This window comes from Sciurus vulgaris (genome assembly GCF_902686455.1).
Source record: "Sciurus vulgaris genome assembly, chromosome: 16".
NCBI classification, from domain to species: Eukaryota; Metazoa; Chordata; class Mammalia; order Rodentia; family Sciuridae; genus Sciurus; species Sciurus vulgaris.
In genome coordinates, this window is record NC_136477.1 from 31,889,667 (window position 1) to 31,905,943 (window position 16,277).

General features: G+C 41.2%; 2 protein-coding genes across 4 annotated transcripts; one reads left to right on the forward strand and one right to left on the reverse strand.

Moving 5' to 3' along the window:
* Nucleotides 1-547: 547 nt before the first annotated feature.
* Nucleotides 548-7,262, reverse strand: CCR4 (C-C motif chemokine receptor 4). 3 transcript variants are annotated; one of them, XM_079114005.1, is made up of 2 exons: nucleotides 6,912-7,262; nucleotides 548-4,279 (listed from the first exon to the last, which is right to left on the reverse strand). In XM_079114005.1, exon 2 carries the CDS (start codon nucleotides 4,226-4,228, stop codon nucleotides 3,146-3,148), a length of 1,083 nt encoding a protein of 360 aa, XP_078970131.1. In that variant the 5' UTR covers nucleotides 4,229-4,279; nucleotides 6,912-7,262; the 3' UTR covers nucleotides 548-3,145. The 3 variants fall into 3 exon arrangements, with proteins under 3 accessions (XP_078970131.1, XP_078970130.1, XP_078970132.1); XM_079114004.1 differs by having other exon boundaries at nucleotides 548-4,307; nucleotides 6,912-6,949; XM_079114006.1 differs by lacking the exon at nucleotides 6,912-7,262 and adding an exon at nucleotides 6,200-6,575.
* Nucleotides 7,263-13,549: 6,287 nt separating this feature from the next.
* On the forward strand, nucleotides 13,550-16,014 carry LOC306646986 (ribonucleoside-diphosphate reductase subunit M2-like). Its single transcript, XM_079115922.1, has one exon. It carries the CDS (start codon nucleotides 13,580-13,582, stop codon nucleotides 14,471-14,473), a length of 894 nt encoding a protein of 297 aa, XP_078972048.1. The 5' UTR covers nucleotides 13,550-13,579; the 3' UTR covers nucleotides 14,474-16,014.
* Nucleotides 16,015-16,277: the final 263 nt, after the last annotated feature.

A 16,277-nucleotide genomic window follows, 5' to 3' on the forward strand; every position in this document is an offset into this window, starting at 1 on the left:
CTGTCTCAGAAATAAAAAGGGACTGAGGACATAGCTCAGTCATAAGAGTTATTCTGGATTAGATCCCCAGTACTGGGAGGGATGGGTCTAAAGACCCTTTGGCTCTCCCTATATTTTTCTCATGGGAAGAAATGAAATCTGAGCACCAACTATGGAATAGACATGGACTGGGCTATTTTCAATTGTTCTTTTTGCTTTATTGAGGTTAAAAAAAACAAAAAAATTAACATTTTAATATATACAATTCGGCAGCACGTAGTACATTCACAATGTGGTATAAGCATCACCTCTGTCCAGTTTAAGACGTTTACATGACTTCACAAGCAGCCCATTTCTATTGCTCTTGGTCTATGCACTCCCCAGGAGCTAGGCAGGATGCAGCAAGGGAGGGAGGGTCCCAATGTCTGAGGGGTTTCAGTGAAACCCACCTTTGTGCAGCCATGTGCTGGCTTACTTCCTTTTTTAAAATTTTTTTTTTTTTTTTTGGTCGTAGATGTATGCAATATCTTTGGTCGTAGATGTATGCAATATCTTTACTTATTTTTGTATGTGCTGCTGAAGATCCAACCCAATGCCTCACACGTGCAAGGCAAGCGCTCTACCACTAAGCTACTGCCCCAGCTCCCGGCTTACTTTCTATAGCTCTGTTACTGGATGGGATGAAACTTTTTTTGGTGTTCTGAGGGTTACATCTGGATGTCACTCGAGGTTCTAAATTCCTGTCCTGAGACAACATCCCCCAACTTTGAAACAAGGGGAGTTCAGAGTGACATGAGAAGATGAAAGACCCCACTCTTGGGAGGTGGCAATGGATCCCTGCAGACCACACCTCATCATTGCTTAATATTGTATGTGGCAGGGACGAACAGTCAACCCCTTCCTTCAGTCTGTCTTTAGTTTCTGTGCCATTGTGATTAAATGAACAAAATTACAAACTCTGCCAGGAAAGGAGAGGCAGGCTCTGGTTGAGCAGATCCCAAACCCTCTTTCGATGGCCTGGAGAGCACAGACACTTTGTGCTAAATATCTTATTTCTCTTTCAATCTAAAATATATTCCATTTTAAAGCTGAGGAAGCCAAGGCTAAGAGAGGAGAGTAACATGCTCAGGCTCACAAAGGAACGCAGAGTTAGGATTTGGCAGATCCCAGCATCCTACAATGAGGTTGTTCCAAGGAAACACTGCCAGGAAGTTGGCCCACCCCTAACTTCTTACCTGCTCTTGTCTCCAAGTGCACAACATGACAGGAACTCCTCTCCCTACCCAAACTGAGAGGTTAACAGTGAACTCTTAGACTTCCCCTCTCAGTGAGTCCATGACATCTGCAACATGTGGCAAAGCACAGGGTAGATCAGCAGCTGATTCTTGTCTACATCAGATCAAACGTGGTCAGGAAAAATAGGCTCAGTGGGGTATATACAAGTTTATTTCTGTGAAGGCAAAATCAACTTTCCCTCTTAAAACCACTTTTCTGAAAATAAATGTCTTAGCCCAGGAGGCTGTGGCATGCCTGTAATTCCAGCAACTTGGGAGGCTGAGGCAAGAAGATACCAAGTCCAAAGTCGGTCTCAGCCAATTAGCGAGGCCCTAAGCAACTTAGTGGACCCTGTCTCAAAATTTAAAAAGGAGAAGCGGGGGCGGGCCGCGGATGTGGCTCAGTGGTTGAGCATCCCTTACCCCCAGAGTTCAATCCCCAGTATGGGGCAGGGTGTGGGGGGACCCAGAGTGAAAATATGTTTCCTGGAGATGCACTCTTTATAAATGTAATGTGTAAACAAGCATTTTAAGTCAGATAATAACTTATAAGATTAGTTTTTGTTTGTGGAGGAACTGTGGTCTCCTAGATGTTTAGGAGTCTTTAATTCTGATTAAGGTTAGGAATAAGGAAAAACATTGCAATTTATTTTAATGATACAAAATGACTGAAGTAACTTAGAAATGAATGACCCAACTTTTGAGCCACCCAAAATTTAAAAATCAGTGCCAATACTGAGGTTAATTACTTTTTACAGTTTCATAGTCCTATGCCACATCAGCAATAGCTTTTGATTAATTCTTACCTCAATTGTTTACACTTAAGGAAGTACGGTCATACTTTAGTAGTCTACCTTATTTTTAACTTTGAAGGCCATGTTTGTGAACAAGTAAAAGACCTAGATAAATGTATTATGGGACTATGCATTATTTATTATTATTATTATTATTATTTTGCAGAGTTGGGGATGGAACCCAGGGCCTCACACATGCTAGGAAAACACTCTACCATTGAGCTATGCACCCAAACCCCTAATTTTAAACATCTGAATATTCATGTTAAAATTAAAACATGTCCACAAGCAAAATGAATTTGAACAAATACATTTGGATTTTAAATGCCTTGTGTTCCAAGTTTAGAAATCATACCATGCTATTGCCTTCAAATCTGTACATTCGTTAATTGGCAGAGAAAACGTGGCCTTCAATTAACAAATTATCCTTTACAATCAAAGTATCAAGATCTAGGGCCGGGGAGATAGCTCAGTTGGTAGAGTGCTTGCCTTGCATGCACGGCCCTGGGTTCAATCCCCAGCACTGCAAAAAAAAAAAAAAAAAAAAAAAAGTATCAAGATCTAGGTTCATTATTTCACTAATAGTTTCTGGATCCATCTGACTTTATGGAATATACCATGCTTCAGATATATTGCTAGAAAAACACTAGGAGAGTATATCAAAGTTTTCTATATTGTTCCATAAAAGCTAGAAATTAATCACAGGGTCCATTTTCCACAGCAGGAAGCAACTATTTACCCCCATCAATCCACAGCGCCTTCTGGAGAACCCCGTCAGTTTAGGTTACAGGGAATGGATGCTCTCTTCCCACACCATCTATCGCCTCATTGAAACACTGCTCAGAATTCGCAAGTTTACTTCTGCTTAAGGCAGGCCTGGTGTGAGGAAGGATGCTTGGTCCAGTTGAACCCCCCCCCCAGGGGGTCAACTTGCCTAATGGAATAGGAAAAGCCAGTTGCAAGGTGAGACCTTCACTTTCCGCTGGGGCTGGAGGCCTTCCTCCTACTGCCTGTTCAGGGGACTCTTACTAAAATACAATTTTAAGTAAGCTCTGAATGTGGGAAGCTTATTAGCTCTGTGTTTTGCATTTTCACTTTTTACAAAGCATCATGGAGATCATGATCCACAGTAGACTGTGTGTAAGAGGAGCTGGGGGTGTCGGCCGAGTAAATTTGGAGGAGCCCACAATATTGGCAGAGCACAAAAGGACCCCTGCAGGTTTTGAAGAGTTGTACAATGTATTTGCGAAATTTCTCCCCCAGAAAAAAGTAGATGACTGGATTAAGGCAGCAGTGAACGAAAGCCAGGGTTTCTGTGGCTTGGATGGCGTAGTCCAGGTACCTTTCAAAGGTGCAATCCTGAAGGACTTCTAGCTCAACCAGGGTCTCCAGGAAGAGCACCACGTTGTAAGGAGTCCAGAACCCAAGGAACAGCACCACCACGGCGAAGATCATCTTCACCGCCTTGTTCTTCTTCTCATTTTTGCAATGCTGCAAAGTCCTGATGATCATAGAATAGCAAAACAGCATGATCCCCAAGGGGATCACCAATCCAAAGATGTTGATCTCCAGGGAGCTGAGAACCTTCCACGTGGTGGAGTTGACAGAGTACTTGGTCTTGCAGTAAGTATGGTTGCGCTCGGTATAACAGGTGCTGAACAAAAGGCCAGGAAGAGAGGCAAATACAGCCACTGACCACGTAGCCACACTGGTGATGACCCCATAGGTCAGGGTTCTCGCTCTCAAGGAAAACACCGCATGCACAATTGCCAGGTATCTGTCGATGCTCATGAGCATGATGAAGAATATGCCGCTGTAAAAACCCACCAAGTACATCCAGGAAATAATCTTGCATAGACCCAGTCCAAACACCCACTGGTCTGCAGCGTAGTAGCCCCAGAACGGGAGGGAAAGCACAAAGAGCAAATCCGAGATGGCAAGGTTGAGCAGGTACACGTCAGTCATGGACTTGAGCCGCTTGTATTTGAATAGGACCAGAACCACCACAGAATTTCCAAGCAGACCAAAGAGAAAGACCATGGAGTAAAGAGGGGGCAGGAAGAGTTCCCCAAAGGCCTTGATCCCTTCTTTGTTACAGGGCTTGGGGATGTTTTCATAGAGATAGTAGTTGCTATATATGCTCTCATCCAGCGTAGTGTCTGCTATATCCGTGGGGTTCATTTTTTTAAAACTGTGAGCTCCTCAAGGCAGGTCTGGATGCAACAGGAACAGCTAATGACAGGAAGAGAAAACAAGATTTCTGTAAGAAGAAAAATAAGTCAAAACAGTGCTAAATGTGGAGCACGGCTATGTAGTGCTTTGCCCCAGATCATTTTATACCCTTCCCGGGCAGAGGACCTATTCCCTATAATGCCCTGCAGACAAATGAAATAATCCTGAACTTGACAGTCACAGATGAAGTTCAAATGCCAGCTCTGCCACTCACTCATTTTCTTACCCCTCTACTGGAGCTTCACTTTTTTTTTTGGTTCCAGGGATTGAACCCAGGGGTTTTTAACCACTGAGTCACCTCCCTGGGCCTTTTTGTTTTGAGACAGGGTCTCACTAAGTTGCTGAGGCTGACTTTGAACTCACAATCCTCCTGCCTCAACTTCCTGAACCACCAGGATTATAGGTGTGTACCACCGCAGTAGTAGTTCTCTCATTTCTAAGTGAGGATGGTTGAGACCCCCCTTTTCAAGGAAGTGTATTTTAAGAATGTGTTTCTGAGCTGGGAATATAGCTCAGTGGTACTGTGATTGCCTAGCATGCCTAAAGCTCTGGATTCAATTCCCAGCTCTGCAACAACAACAAAAGGTTCTCAAAGATAGTAAAAACCCACCAAATTCACTTTCAGGAATGACAAGATCAGCTGGGATTCCCAACAGTACTGTACCCAGACCCTTAATAGACAGAAAAATAAAAACCCAAATATGGAGAGCTAAATAGTGTAGTATATCACTACCCCAGCTACTTGGGAGGCTGAGGCAGGAGAATCATTTGAACTCAAGCGTCCAAGACCAGCCTAGGCAACACAGTGAGACCTCATCTCTGAAAATCAAGCAACCAGGAGCTGGAATGTGGCTGGGCACTAGATCATCTACCCGGCATGGGTGAGGCCCTGGGTTTAATTCCCAGCACTGCAAAACAGAACAAAACAAACACAAACCAACCTACACAGGGGGCTGGGCAAATAACTCAATGGTAGAGCACTTACCTCGCATGCGCAAGGCACTGGGTTTGATCCCCAGCACCACAAAAGAACCACCATCACCACCACCACAACAAAAACCCTCTACGTAACACCAATATTTCAGTAAGTGCTTAATGAAATCTTATTTCACTAGACGGAAACCAGGTTGGTCACTTGCCTTTATATAAAAACTAACTCTTCCTGCATGCTTTGTACTATATAGACTTCAAAGAATGTTCACCAGTCTTGTACAACTTATTCCCATGTTCTTGTCCCTACTCCACCTCCGACAAAAATCTTATACTCTAAGCTAAGCAAGCTTACTTGATCCATGCAGAAGACTTATGAACGATTCAGAGAGGTTAAACAACTTCTGGAGACCACAGAGCTGAGTGTAGAACTTGCTCTTTGGGCTCCAAACCCAGCGATATGCCGGTAATCCAGGTCTCAGGAAGAGTTGGGGAAAAAACTCTTTAATTTATTGCATTAGGTACTTTTTGTGGTATAGGTGTTCCCACTACAATTTCAAGCTATCAACTGGCTCACAAAATGTCTGAACAGGTAACAGTAGACTCTTGGGAGCCAATTCTAATACCCCACCGCCAAGACCCTGTTTGCTGTAGAGCACATCTCAGCCGGGGACAGACCTGACGTTTGGGCGGCAGGCAGCTAACCACTAGCAAGCCAATTTGACACTAATGCAGCAAATGCATTTTTAAGGCCTTGCAGGAGGCTTCAGTATTCTGATAATTCGAGGGAACTTTTTGTTCTTTTTTCATTAAGCTACATTCAAAAATCAGTCCAGTGCACCAAATCCCGTAGAGTGGGAAGCGGCCTGACAGATCTAGGAAAGGCATACCACAGCCAGAAGGAAAATCTCTACCTCCCCAGTGACCTGTGTTTCCCACCGAAGTTGTCAGAAGAGGTTAAACCCTCCTTCCAGTTACACACATGCTCACCCGCTTATCAATTCACAGATGAAGGGCTTTCCTCCTCAACTGTTTCTTTTTTTCATGGTACCCTGATGTTCCTCATTAAACTCTTGTGCGTTAATTCACATCCAGTCCCTCCTGCTTCCTCCCACCACACACCCCAATGCCCACGCTGTGTTTCTCAATAGAGATTTTGGTTTATTCCTACCTATGAATGCTAAAGACCTGGGTCTCCAAAAGATGTGTGTTAAATGGATAATTCTACTCTTTCCCACCATTTTACCAGGGAAAACAAAAGGCCAAAACAAGGCTGAGGAGTTAAGAAACTGTCAGAAGGAAAAAACAAGGAGAGTTGGTAAATGTTCCGAATTCTATAGTCGTGTGTGCATGTGTGTGTGCGTGCATGCGTGCGCTGTTTCTTGGCCTTGGAGTCTTGATAGAAAGTTTGTATGTTTAATGAAAAATATCAGCTTATTTGGGACATGTGGACTCAGGCAAGATGTGTGCAGGGGAAGAGCCCTGCATGTATGACTACCCATCAGAAGAGGGCTCAGAAGGTGTGGGGACGGGTAGAGAGCATTTGAGTTCCAAGACCGCTATCTACTCTGAGCACACAAATTACCTAGAGATGTCTGGTTGGGCAAGTAGCTGGCCATGTGGCACTGCTGCCTTCAGGCCACACATGTCTACAGAAAAGTGCATGGCCGCCGGCCCTGGGAATGTCCCCATCCCCGCTTACCTTGCTTTTCTGAAAGCAGCTCTGAGGACGGTCTGCGAGGCAATGCTAAGCCTGCTCAAGAAGCACAGCTCTATGAAAGACCTTTGAAGGACGTGTGGCTTCCTGTGAGTGCCAGCTCTATCCCTCACCCATCTCTGCTGAGTTCAAGTGGGTTTTTCTTTGATAGAAGTAGAAAGCAGAAATAAGTGACTCATTTCCCAAAATGAAGGCCAAGAAGGTTTGCTTTCTTCTGTTAAGAGGAGAGAAAGAAAAGAGGAAAGACAAGCAAGCTTTTTAAAAGAGGAGCTTTCTAATTTTAAAAATTTGTTGGAGGGGCTGGGGATGTTGTGAGAGAGCTTGCCTAGCATGTGTGAGGCCCCAGATTTGATTCCCAGCATTGGGAGAAAAAAAAAAAGAAAAAAAGAAAAACTGGAACCTGGGGACATACTTTAGTGATAGAGCTTCCCTAGCCCTAGATTTAATCCTCACACAAACCGACTTGTTGGCTTTTTTTTTTTTGGTACTGAGGATGAGCCATATACCCAGACCTTTTTAATCTATCTTTTATTTTAAGATAGGGTCTTGCTAAGTTTCTGAACTTGCCATCCTCTCTCCTCAGCCTCCTGAGTATCTGGGATTACAGGCATCCCCCTCCATGCCCAGATAAATGTTTACTTTTTTTTTTTTTTTTTTGCAGTGCTGGGGATTGAACCCAGGGCCTTGTGCTTGCAAGGCAAGCACTCTACCAACTGAGCTATATCCCCAGCCCTAAATGTTTACTTTTTAACTTAAAAAATCCTTTTAACTGGCTTATATGCAGTAGAAATGGTCTTTATATTTAGGATCAGTGGGCTGTTTGTTATTTCCTTTTCACGAATACACAATAACAGGAACCCAAAGATGTACAATATTCTCTAAACCAGTGGGATCTGGGCCAAGAAGACTCAGGGAAAAGGATATTCAAGAGTGGAGAAAAATTTGTCTCTTAGTAACTTGGAAGATTTTAGTCAACCACATTCTTAGATTCAATGATTTGTCTTCAACGTTTTATCAAATGACCTCTCAAGCCCCTTCTGCTTGGAAACTGTACTATTTCACTTACTGATTAAATGAGCTAATGTCTATGAAGTACCTAGCCTAGTGCCTAAGTACCCACCTAAGCACTTACAGGTGCTCACCAATGGCATTAGCAGTGAGAATTAGAATACATAAATCACGCAGGAATACTTCTCTCTCCTGAAATAGCTAAGCCTGACGTGTTGCCCTGCCATTACTAGAATCCCAAGAAATATCTGGGTGAGTCCCATTCAATTTCTTTGTTACTGTTTAGATTCAAAGTAGATTTCCAGCCAGGTGTGGTAGTGTAGGCCTGTAATCCCAGCGATTTGGGAAGAAGAGGCAGGAGGATCACAAGTTCTGAGGCCAGGGTCAGCAAATGAGTGAGGCCCTATACAACTTAGTGAGACTCTGTCTCCTAACAAAAAGTCTTGAGAGTAGAGACCAGTGTTCGAGTGTTCCTCGGTTCCATCCCCAATACAAAAAGAAAAAGGGCAGGCTTACAAATTGTGTAGAAGGTTGGTCTTCAAAACTAAATATCACCTTCCTCAAAAAAAAAAAAAAAAAAATTTTTTTTTAGTAACATCTATTTCATACATGAAACAAACTCAGAGAGGAAAGGGGTTGTGCCATGACACCACACTGGTCGGACACAGCTGGGCCAGTACCAACACTCCTGAACTTAAGTTCAGAAACCTGAGCAGAACAAGACAAGACTCAGTGTAAACCCCGCCCCAAACTCTGGTGACACAGAGAACACAAGCCTGGTGTCCAACGCGAGACCACAGCGACCCCTGGTGCACCGAGCTTAGTGCAACATCAAAGACCTCAGGCAAACTCCCCAGCCAACCCACAGGGACCAGCATATCTGAAATTCAAAGGCTGAAATGTCCAAAACTTTCAGGAAGAGTTCCATAAGACTCTGCTCTAGAGTAATAGTGCTTTAAAATTCAAAAGAGGAGAAATGTGCCAGGCAGGGTTACACGGGGTTGTACTCAGGGACAATGGGACAGTAAAAGGAGCTATAGGGTCAGCTTATGTATGACATGCAGGTGAGGTTAGTTGGGTTACAAGGGCTTTCTCCCTATTGGCTAATTTGAATAATTTTGTGGGCTCGAAATTACATGGCCCCCAGGGAATTCAAGTTAGTACACAGTGGCCTCTGCCTATGAGAACCTAATAAAGGGAGGGACTGGGTGAGTAGACTTAGCTGCTCTAAAAGGGAAACTTAATATAACCAGTTGTGGTGGTGAATACCCGTAATCCCAGCAACTCTGGAGGCTGAGACAGGAGGATCAAAATTCAAGACCAGCCTCCACAACCTAGCGAAACCCTGTCTCAAGAAATAAAAGGGACTGGGGATGTAGCTCAGTGGTAAAGAACCCTTGGGTTCAAACCCCAGTTTAAAAAAGGGGGATGCAGATTGGGGTGGGAAAACTGACTATAAGTCAAGTCAAGACCACAAAACCATGTCAAGACAGCATTTAAAACAACGGTATTACCAAGGAGATCTGAGTAAACAGAACTTTGGTAAGGAAATAAAATATTGCAAATAATTTTTTACAAGATAACACATTTTCACATAAACCTGTATGGCAAAGGAGATTGTGAAAAACAGAAAACCTGTAACTGAATAACAATAAAATATTACGGAAGTGGTGTTGAGCACGTAAATTAGCTCTTAGAGAATAATTTAGACCTTCAATGTTTATATTAGAAAAGAAGAAGGGTTACAAATTAGGGAGATGCGTTCAACTGGAAAAGGAGGCAGCAGAAAAGGGACAGTGGGATCAAACCACGGGGTGGGGGGCGCACAGAAGAATAAAAGAGCAGAAATTAAACAAATTGAAAGGAAAATGGGTCCATTAAGATATTTGAAAACACTTTATTAAACTGACAGACCTATAGGAAGATAAAGATAAAAAAGGAAAAATAACTTTGGAATGTGAAGGGAGATATAGAGACTAGAGATTTAAAAAATGATATTATACGCTATCACAACAAAGGGTATAGATGAATCTTACCAAAACTGGCTCAAAACCAAATATGAAATCTGATGATTTTTAAAATTAATCAGTAGTTTAAATGCTTTACACAAGAGGAGACTCAGAAAAGATGGCTTCACAAATTCTATCAACAATCCAAGGTACCTACAGTTCTAATCTCATGCATCTTCCCTCCCTTCCCCCACCCCCCAAATACAAAAATACTCTGAGCTCATTTGCTCAGGTTAGTACTATACTTCTTCTTATTATCATTAAAATCTTTTTTATTTTCACAGATTGCATTTTGATTCATTGTACACAAATGGGGTACACTTTTTCATTTCTATGGTTGTACATAATGTAGATTCACACCATTCATGTAATCATACATATACATAGGCTAATACTGTCTGTTTCATTCTATCTTTCAGTCCCCCACCCCCTCCCACCCCATTTTCCTGTATACCATCCAAAGTTCCTTCATTCTTCTCTCCCCCTTGGTGCCTCCTCATTATATATCATCATCCACTTATCAGAGAAAACATTCGGCCTTTGGTTTTTTGGGCTTGGCCTATTTCACTTAGCATATTCTCAAACTCCATCCATTTACCAACAAATGCCATAATTTTATTCTTCTTTATGACTAAGTAATATTCCATTGTGTATATATGCCACCATTTCTTTATTCATTCATCAACTAAAGGGCATCTTGGTTAGTTCCACAATCTAGCTATTGTGAATTGAGCTGCTATGAACACTGATGTGGCTCCATCACTGTAGTATGCTGATTTTAAGTCCTTTGGGTATAAACTGAGGAGTGGGATAGCTGGATCAAATGGAGGGTCCATTCCAAGTTTTCTGAGGAATTTCCACACTGCTTCTCAGAGTGGCTACACCAATCTGCAACTCCACCAACAATGTATGAGTGTGCCTCTTTCCCCACATCCACACCAACAATTATTGCTTGTGTTCTTGATAATAGCCATTCTAATTGGAGTTAGATGAAATCTTAGGGTGGTTTTAATTTGCATTTGTGTAATTACTAGGGATGATGAGCACTTTTTCATATATTTGTTGATCACCTGTATAACTTCTGTGAAGTGTCTGCCCAATTCCTTAGCCCATTTATTGATTGGTTTCTTTGTGTTTTGGGTATAAAGCTTTTTAAGTTTGTCATAAACTTTGGAGATTAGTGCTCTGTCTGAAGTGTGTGTGGAAAAGATTTTCTCCCACTCTGTAGGCTCTCTTTTCACATTATTGATTGTTTCCTGTGCTGAGAAATAGTACTATAATTCTGATAACAAAACCAGACAGAAAGTATGGAACATGAAATTGTTCAATTTCATGTTCAGGAATATAGAGGGCAAATATCCTATATGAAATACTAAACCATAATGACCAAGGTAGTTCATTTCAGAAATGCAAAGTTGGTTTAATATTAGAGAATCTAATGTATACATATCACATTAACAGAGTAAGAGAAAAGCCATACGCCATAGAAAGAGCACCGAATAAGGAAAAAAAAAAAATTCTGTCATTTGCAACAATATAGATGGACCTGGAAGACACTGTTAAATGAAACAAGCCAGGGACAGGAAGACATGCTGTATGTCACTTATACGAGGAACCTAAAAAATCCAACTCAAAGAAGCAGAGAGTAGAACAGTGGTTACCAGGGTTTGGGAGAGGGAGGGAGGATTGGGGAACATTGGTCAAAAGGATACAAACTTCAGTTGGCAAAAATAAGTGCAAGACGTCTACTGTATAATATATTAACTAATACATACTTGAAAAACTATGAAGTAGTTAATGCATACATAAATTAGCATGATTTAATCATTCCCCCATGTATACCATAAATAAATATAATGTTGTGGCTCAGTGGTAGAGTGCTTGCCTACCACGTGTAAGGCACTGGGTTCAATTCTCAGCACATTAAAAAAATAATAATAATAAAATAAAGGTGTCCATCTACAACTAAAAATATTTAAAAAGTAAAAATAAATGAATAACAGTATCTGTGGGGAGGAGGGGAGAGATAGCTTCCTAAGAACAAAAGGGAACTTTATCTTAGAAGGCAACTTTTGGGCTGGGGTTGTAGCTGGGTGCAAGGCACTTGGTTTGATCCTCAGCACCACATGAAAACAAATAAAGATATTGTGTCCCTCTACAACTAAAAATAAAAATGAAGGCAACTTTTTAAAAATGCTAAAGGGTATTTGCAAAGAAAAATCTGACCAACCTGCTTTCCAATTGTACACAGCAAGCCATTCCTTTAAAAATGAAGACCAAGACTGTAATGCCTACCACCAATTCTATTATAGCCAACAGGAAAAGACAAGAGTTAAAAAGATAAAATGAATTCAACAAATTACACAAAAATCAGAGGTATTTTACACCTCACAGTGAACAAAGACTTTTAAAAAAATTCATTTAAAATAACAGAATAAAAAGCTTAGAAATAGAAGGAAATGAAAGGCTTGTAATCTGAAAACTACAAAATGTTGTTGAAAGAAATTAAAGATACAAGTAAATGGGAAAATGCCCCATGCTAATAGTCTAGAAGACTTAATAACCCAAGTCAGCATTACCAAAGTGATCTAAAGAGTCAGTGGCATACCTATTACAATCTCAATGGCATGTTTTCCAAAAATAGAAAAATCCATCTTAAAATTCATATGAAATCTCAAGGGGCCTGCATAGCCAAAACAATCTTGACCTACACTTCCTGATTTCAAAACTCATTACAAAAAGCCACACTAATCCAAATAGTGTGGAACGGGCACAAACACAGGCACGGAAATGGAATACTCAGGAACGCTCACATGCACCGTCAAATCTCTCTTTTTCGTATTGTCTTTACTTCATTCCCATTCCCACTGTATAGTAATGATGTCACTTAGTACATTCTCTGGGGGCCATGGTCAAATTATTTTTGAGAGGAGTGCCAAGATTATTCAATAGGGAAAAGATAGTCTTTCAATAAATGGTGCTTGGGGCTGGGGTTGTGGCTCAGTGGTAGAGCACTTGCCTAGCATGTGTGAGGCACTGGGTTCGATGCTCAGCACCACATATAAATCAATAAGTGAAATAAAGTTATTGTGTCCATCTAAAAATATTTATAAAAATAAATGGTGCTGGGAAAACTGGAGATCCAAATGCAAAAGAATAAAACCGAACCCTTATCTTACACAAATAACAGCTAAGCTATAAAACTCGGAAACAATATAAGGCAAACGCTTCATGCTAATGAATTTGGCAATGAATTCTTGTACCAAAAGTACAGCTAACAAAAGTAAAAATAGATTAATTGAACTACAGCAAAATTTAAAATACTACCACATGGTGATGCATACCCTTAATCCCAGCGGCTCAGGAGGCTGAGGCAGGAGGATTGCAAGTTCAAAACCAGCCTCAGAGCTCCAGGTCCCACTAAGCCACTTGGTTCCCTGCTGTCTCGACTTCTGCCGCTGCTGCCCGCTTGCCACCATCGCAGACCAGCAGCAGCTGCAGCTCTCACCGCAGAAGGGGCTCAGCGTGGCCGACAAGGAGAACACCCGCCCTGGCCCTCAGCAGGATGAATCACTACTAAGAGAGAACCCCCGCCACTTTGTCCTCTTTCCTATCGAATACCATGATATTTGGCAGATGTACAAGCAAGCTGAGGCCTCTTTTTGGACAGCCGAGGAGGTGGCTCTTTCCAAGGACATTCAGCATTGGGAAGCCCTGAAGCCTGAGGAACGATATTTTATATCACATGTTCTGGCTTTCTTTGCAGCAAGTGATGGCATAGTAAATGAAAATTTGGTGGAGCGATTTAGCCAAGAAGTTCAAATTACAGAAGCCCACTGTTTCTATGGCTTCCAAATTGCCATGGAAAACATACATTCTGAAATGCATAGTCTCCTTATTGACACTTACATTAAAGATCCTAAAGAAAGGGAATTTCTCTTCAATGCCATTGAAACCATGCCTTGTGTGAAGAAGAAAGCAGACTGGGCCTTGCATTGGATCGGGGACAAAGAGGTTACCTACAGAGAACGGATTGTAGCCTTTGCCGCTGTGGAAGGAATCTTCTTTTCTGGTTCTTTTGCGTCAATATTCTGGCTCAAGAAACAAGGACTGATGCCTGGCCTCACATTTTCCAATGAACTTATTAGCAGAGATGCAGGTTTACACTGTGACTTCGCCAGCCTGATGTTCAAACACCTGCTACAAAAACCATCAGAGCAGAGGGTAAAAGAAATAATCATCAATGCTCTCAGGATAGAACAGGAGTTCCTTACGGAGGCCTCGCCTGTGAAGCTCATTGGGATGAACTGCACTTTGATGAAGCAATACATTGAATTTGTGGCAGACAGGCTCATGCTGGAGCTGGGTTTTAACAAGGTTTTCAGAGTAGAAAATCCATTTGACTTTATGGAGAATATTTCACTGGAAGGGAAGACTAACTTCTTTGAAAACAGAGTAGGCGAATATCAGAGGATGGGAGTGATGTTGAATCCATCAGAGAATTCTTTCACCTTGGATTCTGACTTCTAAATGAACAGAAGATGTGCTCTTATTTGGCTGCTTTTTTTTTTTTTTTTTTTCCCCTTCCTTATCACCCCTAACCGCACCAAAAAATCAGCTAAAATGCATCAGCCAGTTACACCATTGTCCATATGTTCATTAATGGCATCTAAAAACTGTGTAGCTACCTCAGATGATCCCAGCTTCAAAGTGAGAGAACCCTCAAGCACGCCTGACCCAGCAGCATTAAGCATCAGTTATAACCACCAGGCATTTAAAAGAGCAATCTCACTGCTACAAAGCAGAATTAAGTATATTTAACTTGTTTGTAAATAAAACTGGCACACAAATGAACACTGTACAAGGGAGAAGCCTGATTTGTTTGGTTTGCACCAAATGCAAAGTGTTGTATTTACCACTAATGGAGGCCAATTCAAAATTCGGTAAGCAACTAGAGTTAAACTTCTGTTGACTAAGCATGTAATTTAAGTTTTGTTTTCTTTAATGAATTGAAATATTTAATCAATTTTTAAGTCAGTTCCTGTGCATACCTAGACTTTAATCTGCTGGTGCCAATAGAAGACAATTTGTGAATTTTATTCTGTACTCCAGGTAGGGTGTGATGGAAACTCCTGCTCAACAGAGATATAATGTCTTTCAGGGCAAGGAGCTTCTAACTGAAGTCACTGGGAACTGAGGCATGTTTTGGGTAAGTGCTAGTGACCAAGTGACTTGTGAGGAGCAGTATCGTTTCTCAAAATTGTACTTTCTTCAATTTATAGTTGGTGTGGAAAGACTTAAAAGGTGTTTGTAGGTGGGATTTAAGATAGTATTATGACTTTTCAGATCATCCTTAGACAAAGTGACCTGCCTCAGCTTTCTTAAGTGGTGAAACCAGAACTGAAATGGACTCTCCTAAAAGTTGTGTTTATTCTAACTTTGTAAGTAGGTACCGTTGAGACTTCATTTTAACACGTCTCTTAAATTAGAAAATATTTTTTACTCTATGTCCATTTAGGTTTTACTTATTTGTATTTGGGGGAAAAAATCATCCAGTATTATCTTGGAAGTTAATAATTGTAAGACATTGCTCACTAATTCTAATATTTGCCTAAATAAGAGCATAACCTGGTGAACTCCTTAACCAGTAGAAAATTGGTGGTATGATCTTATTAATGCATCTTCCATTTAAATGTTAATTTTAGTTAGAGGTATAAATAAACTAACAGCCAGTTTAGACTGATCTACCTTTTGTGTGACAAAAAGCCAAGATGTTACACAGAAGATGGTGCATGACTTGTGTTGATCTCTGGCCCTGTTTGTGAACTGGTTGGATTGTATATTGGCTGACCATTCATCTGTTTCCTTCCTTTGTTGTGTAGTCTTTTTCAATTCCTATAATATGGGACTCTTGTGTCTTGTAAATTATTGTTGCCTAAGGTTATGTGGCCCTTACCCCTTGTTCGACACTAAAGTGAACCCTTTGCTTTGCATTGCCAGGTACAGATATAAGGTGGGAACTGATTTTAGGATTCTACCTCCCATCAGCTCAGTAATGTGAGAATTCATTTCTGTCATCTCAGACTGTTCCCTAATCTGTTTAAAGGGAAACTATAGCATAAAGCATTTCAGTGTTGACTACCACTGAATACTACACAGATGTTAAATGATTGAAACAAAACTGTTCTCTCAGTTCCTTGATTGGCAAAATTCACGTTTTAGCTGAGGAAGAAAAAGCATTTTTCATTTAAAAAAAAAAAAAAAAGAAAGAAAGAAAACAAAAAACAGCCTCAGCAACTTGGTGAGACTCTAAGCAAATTAGCAAGACCCTGTC

Excerpts from the sequence above, each read along its gene's own strand:
- CCR4 (XM_079114005.1), bottom strand. The coding sequence starts at position 4,228 with ATGAACCCCACGGATATAGCAGACACTACGCTGGATGAGAGCATATAT.
- LOC306646986 (XM_079115922.1), top strand. The coding sequence starts at position 13,580 with ATGTACAAGCAAGCTGAGGCCTCTTTTTGGACAGCCGAGGAGGTGGCT.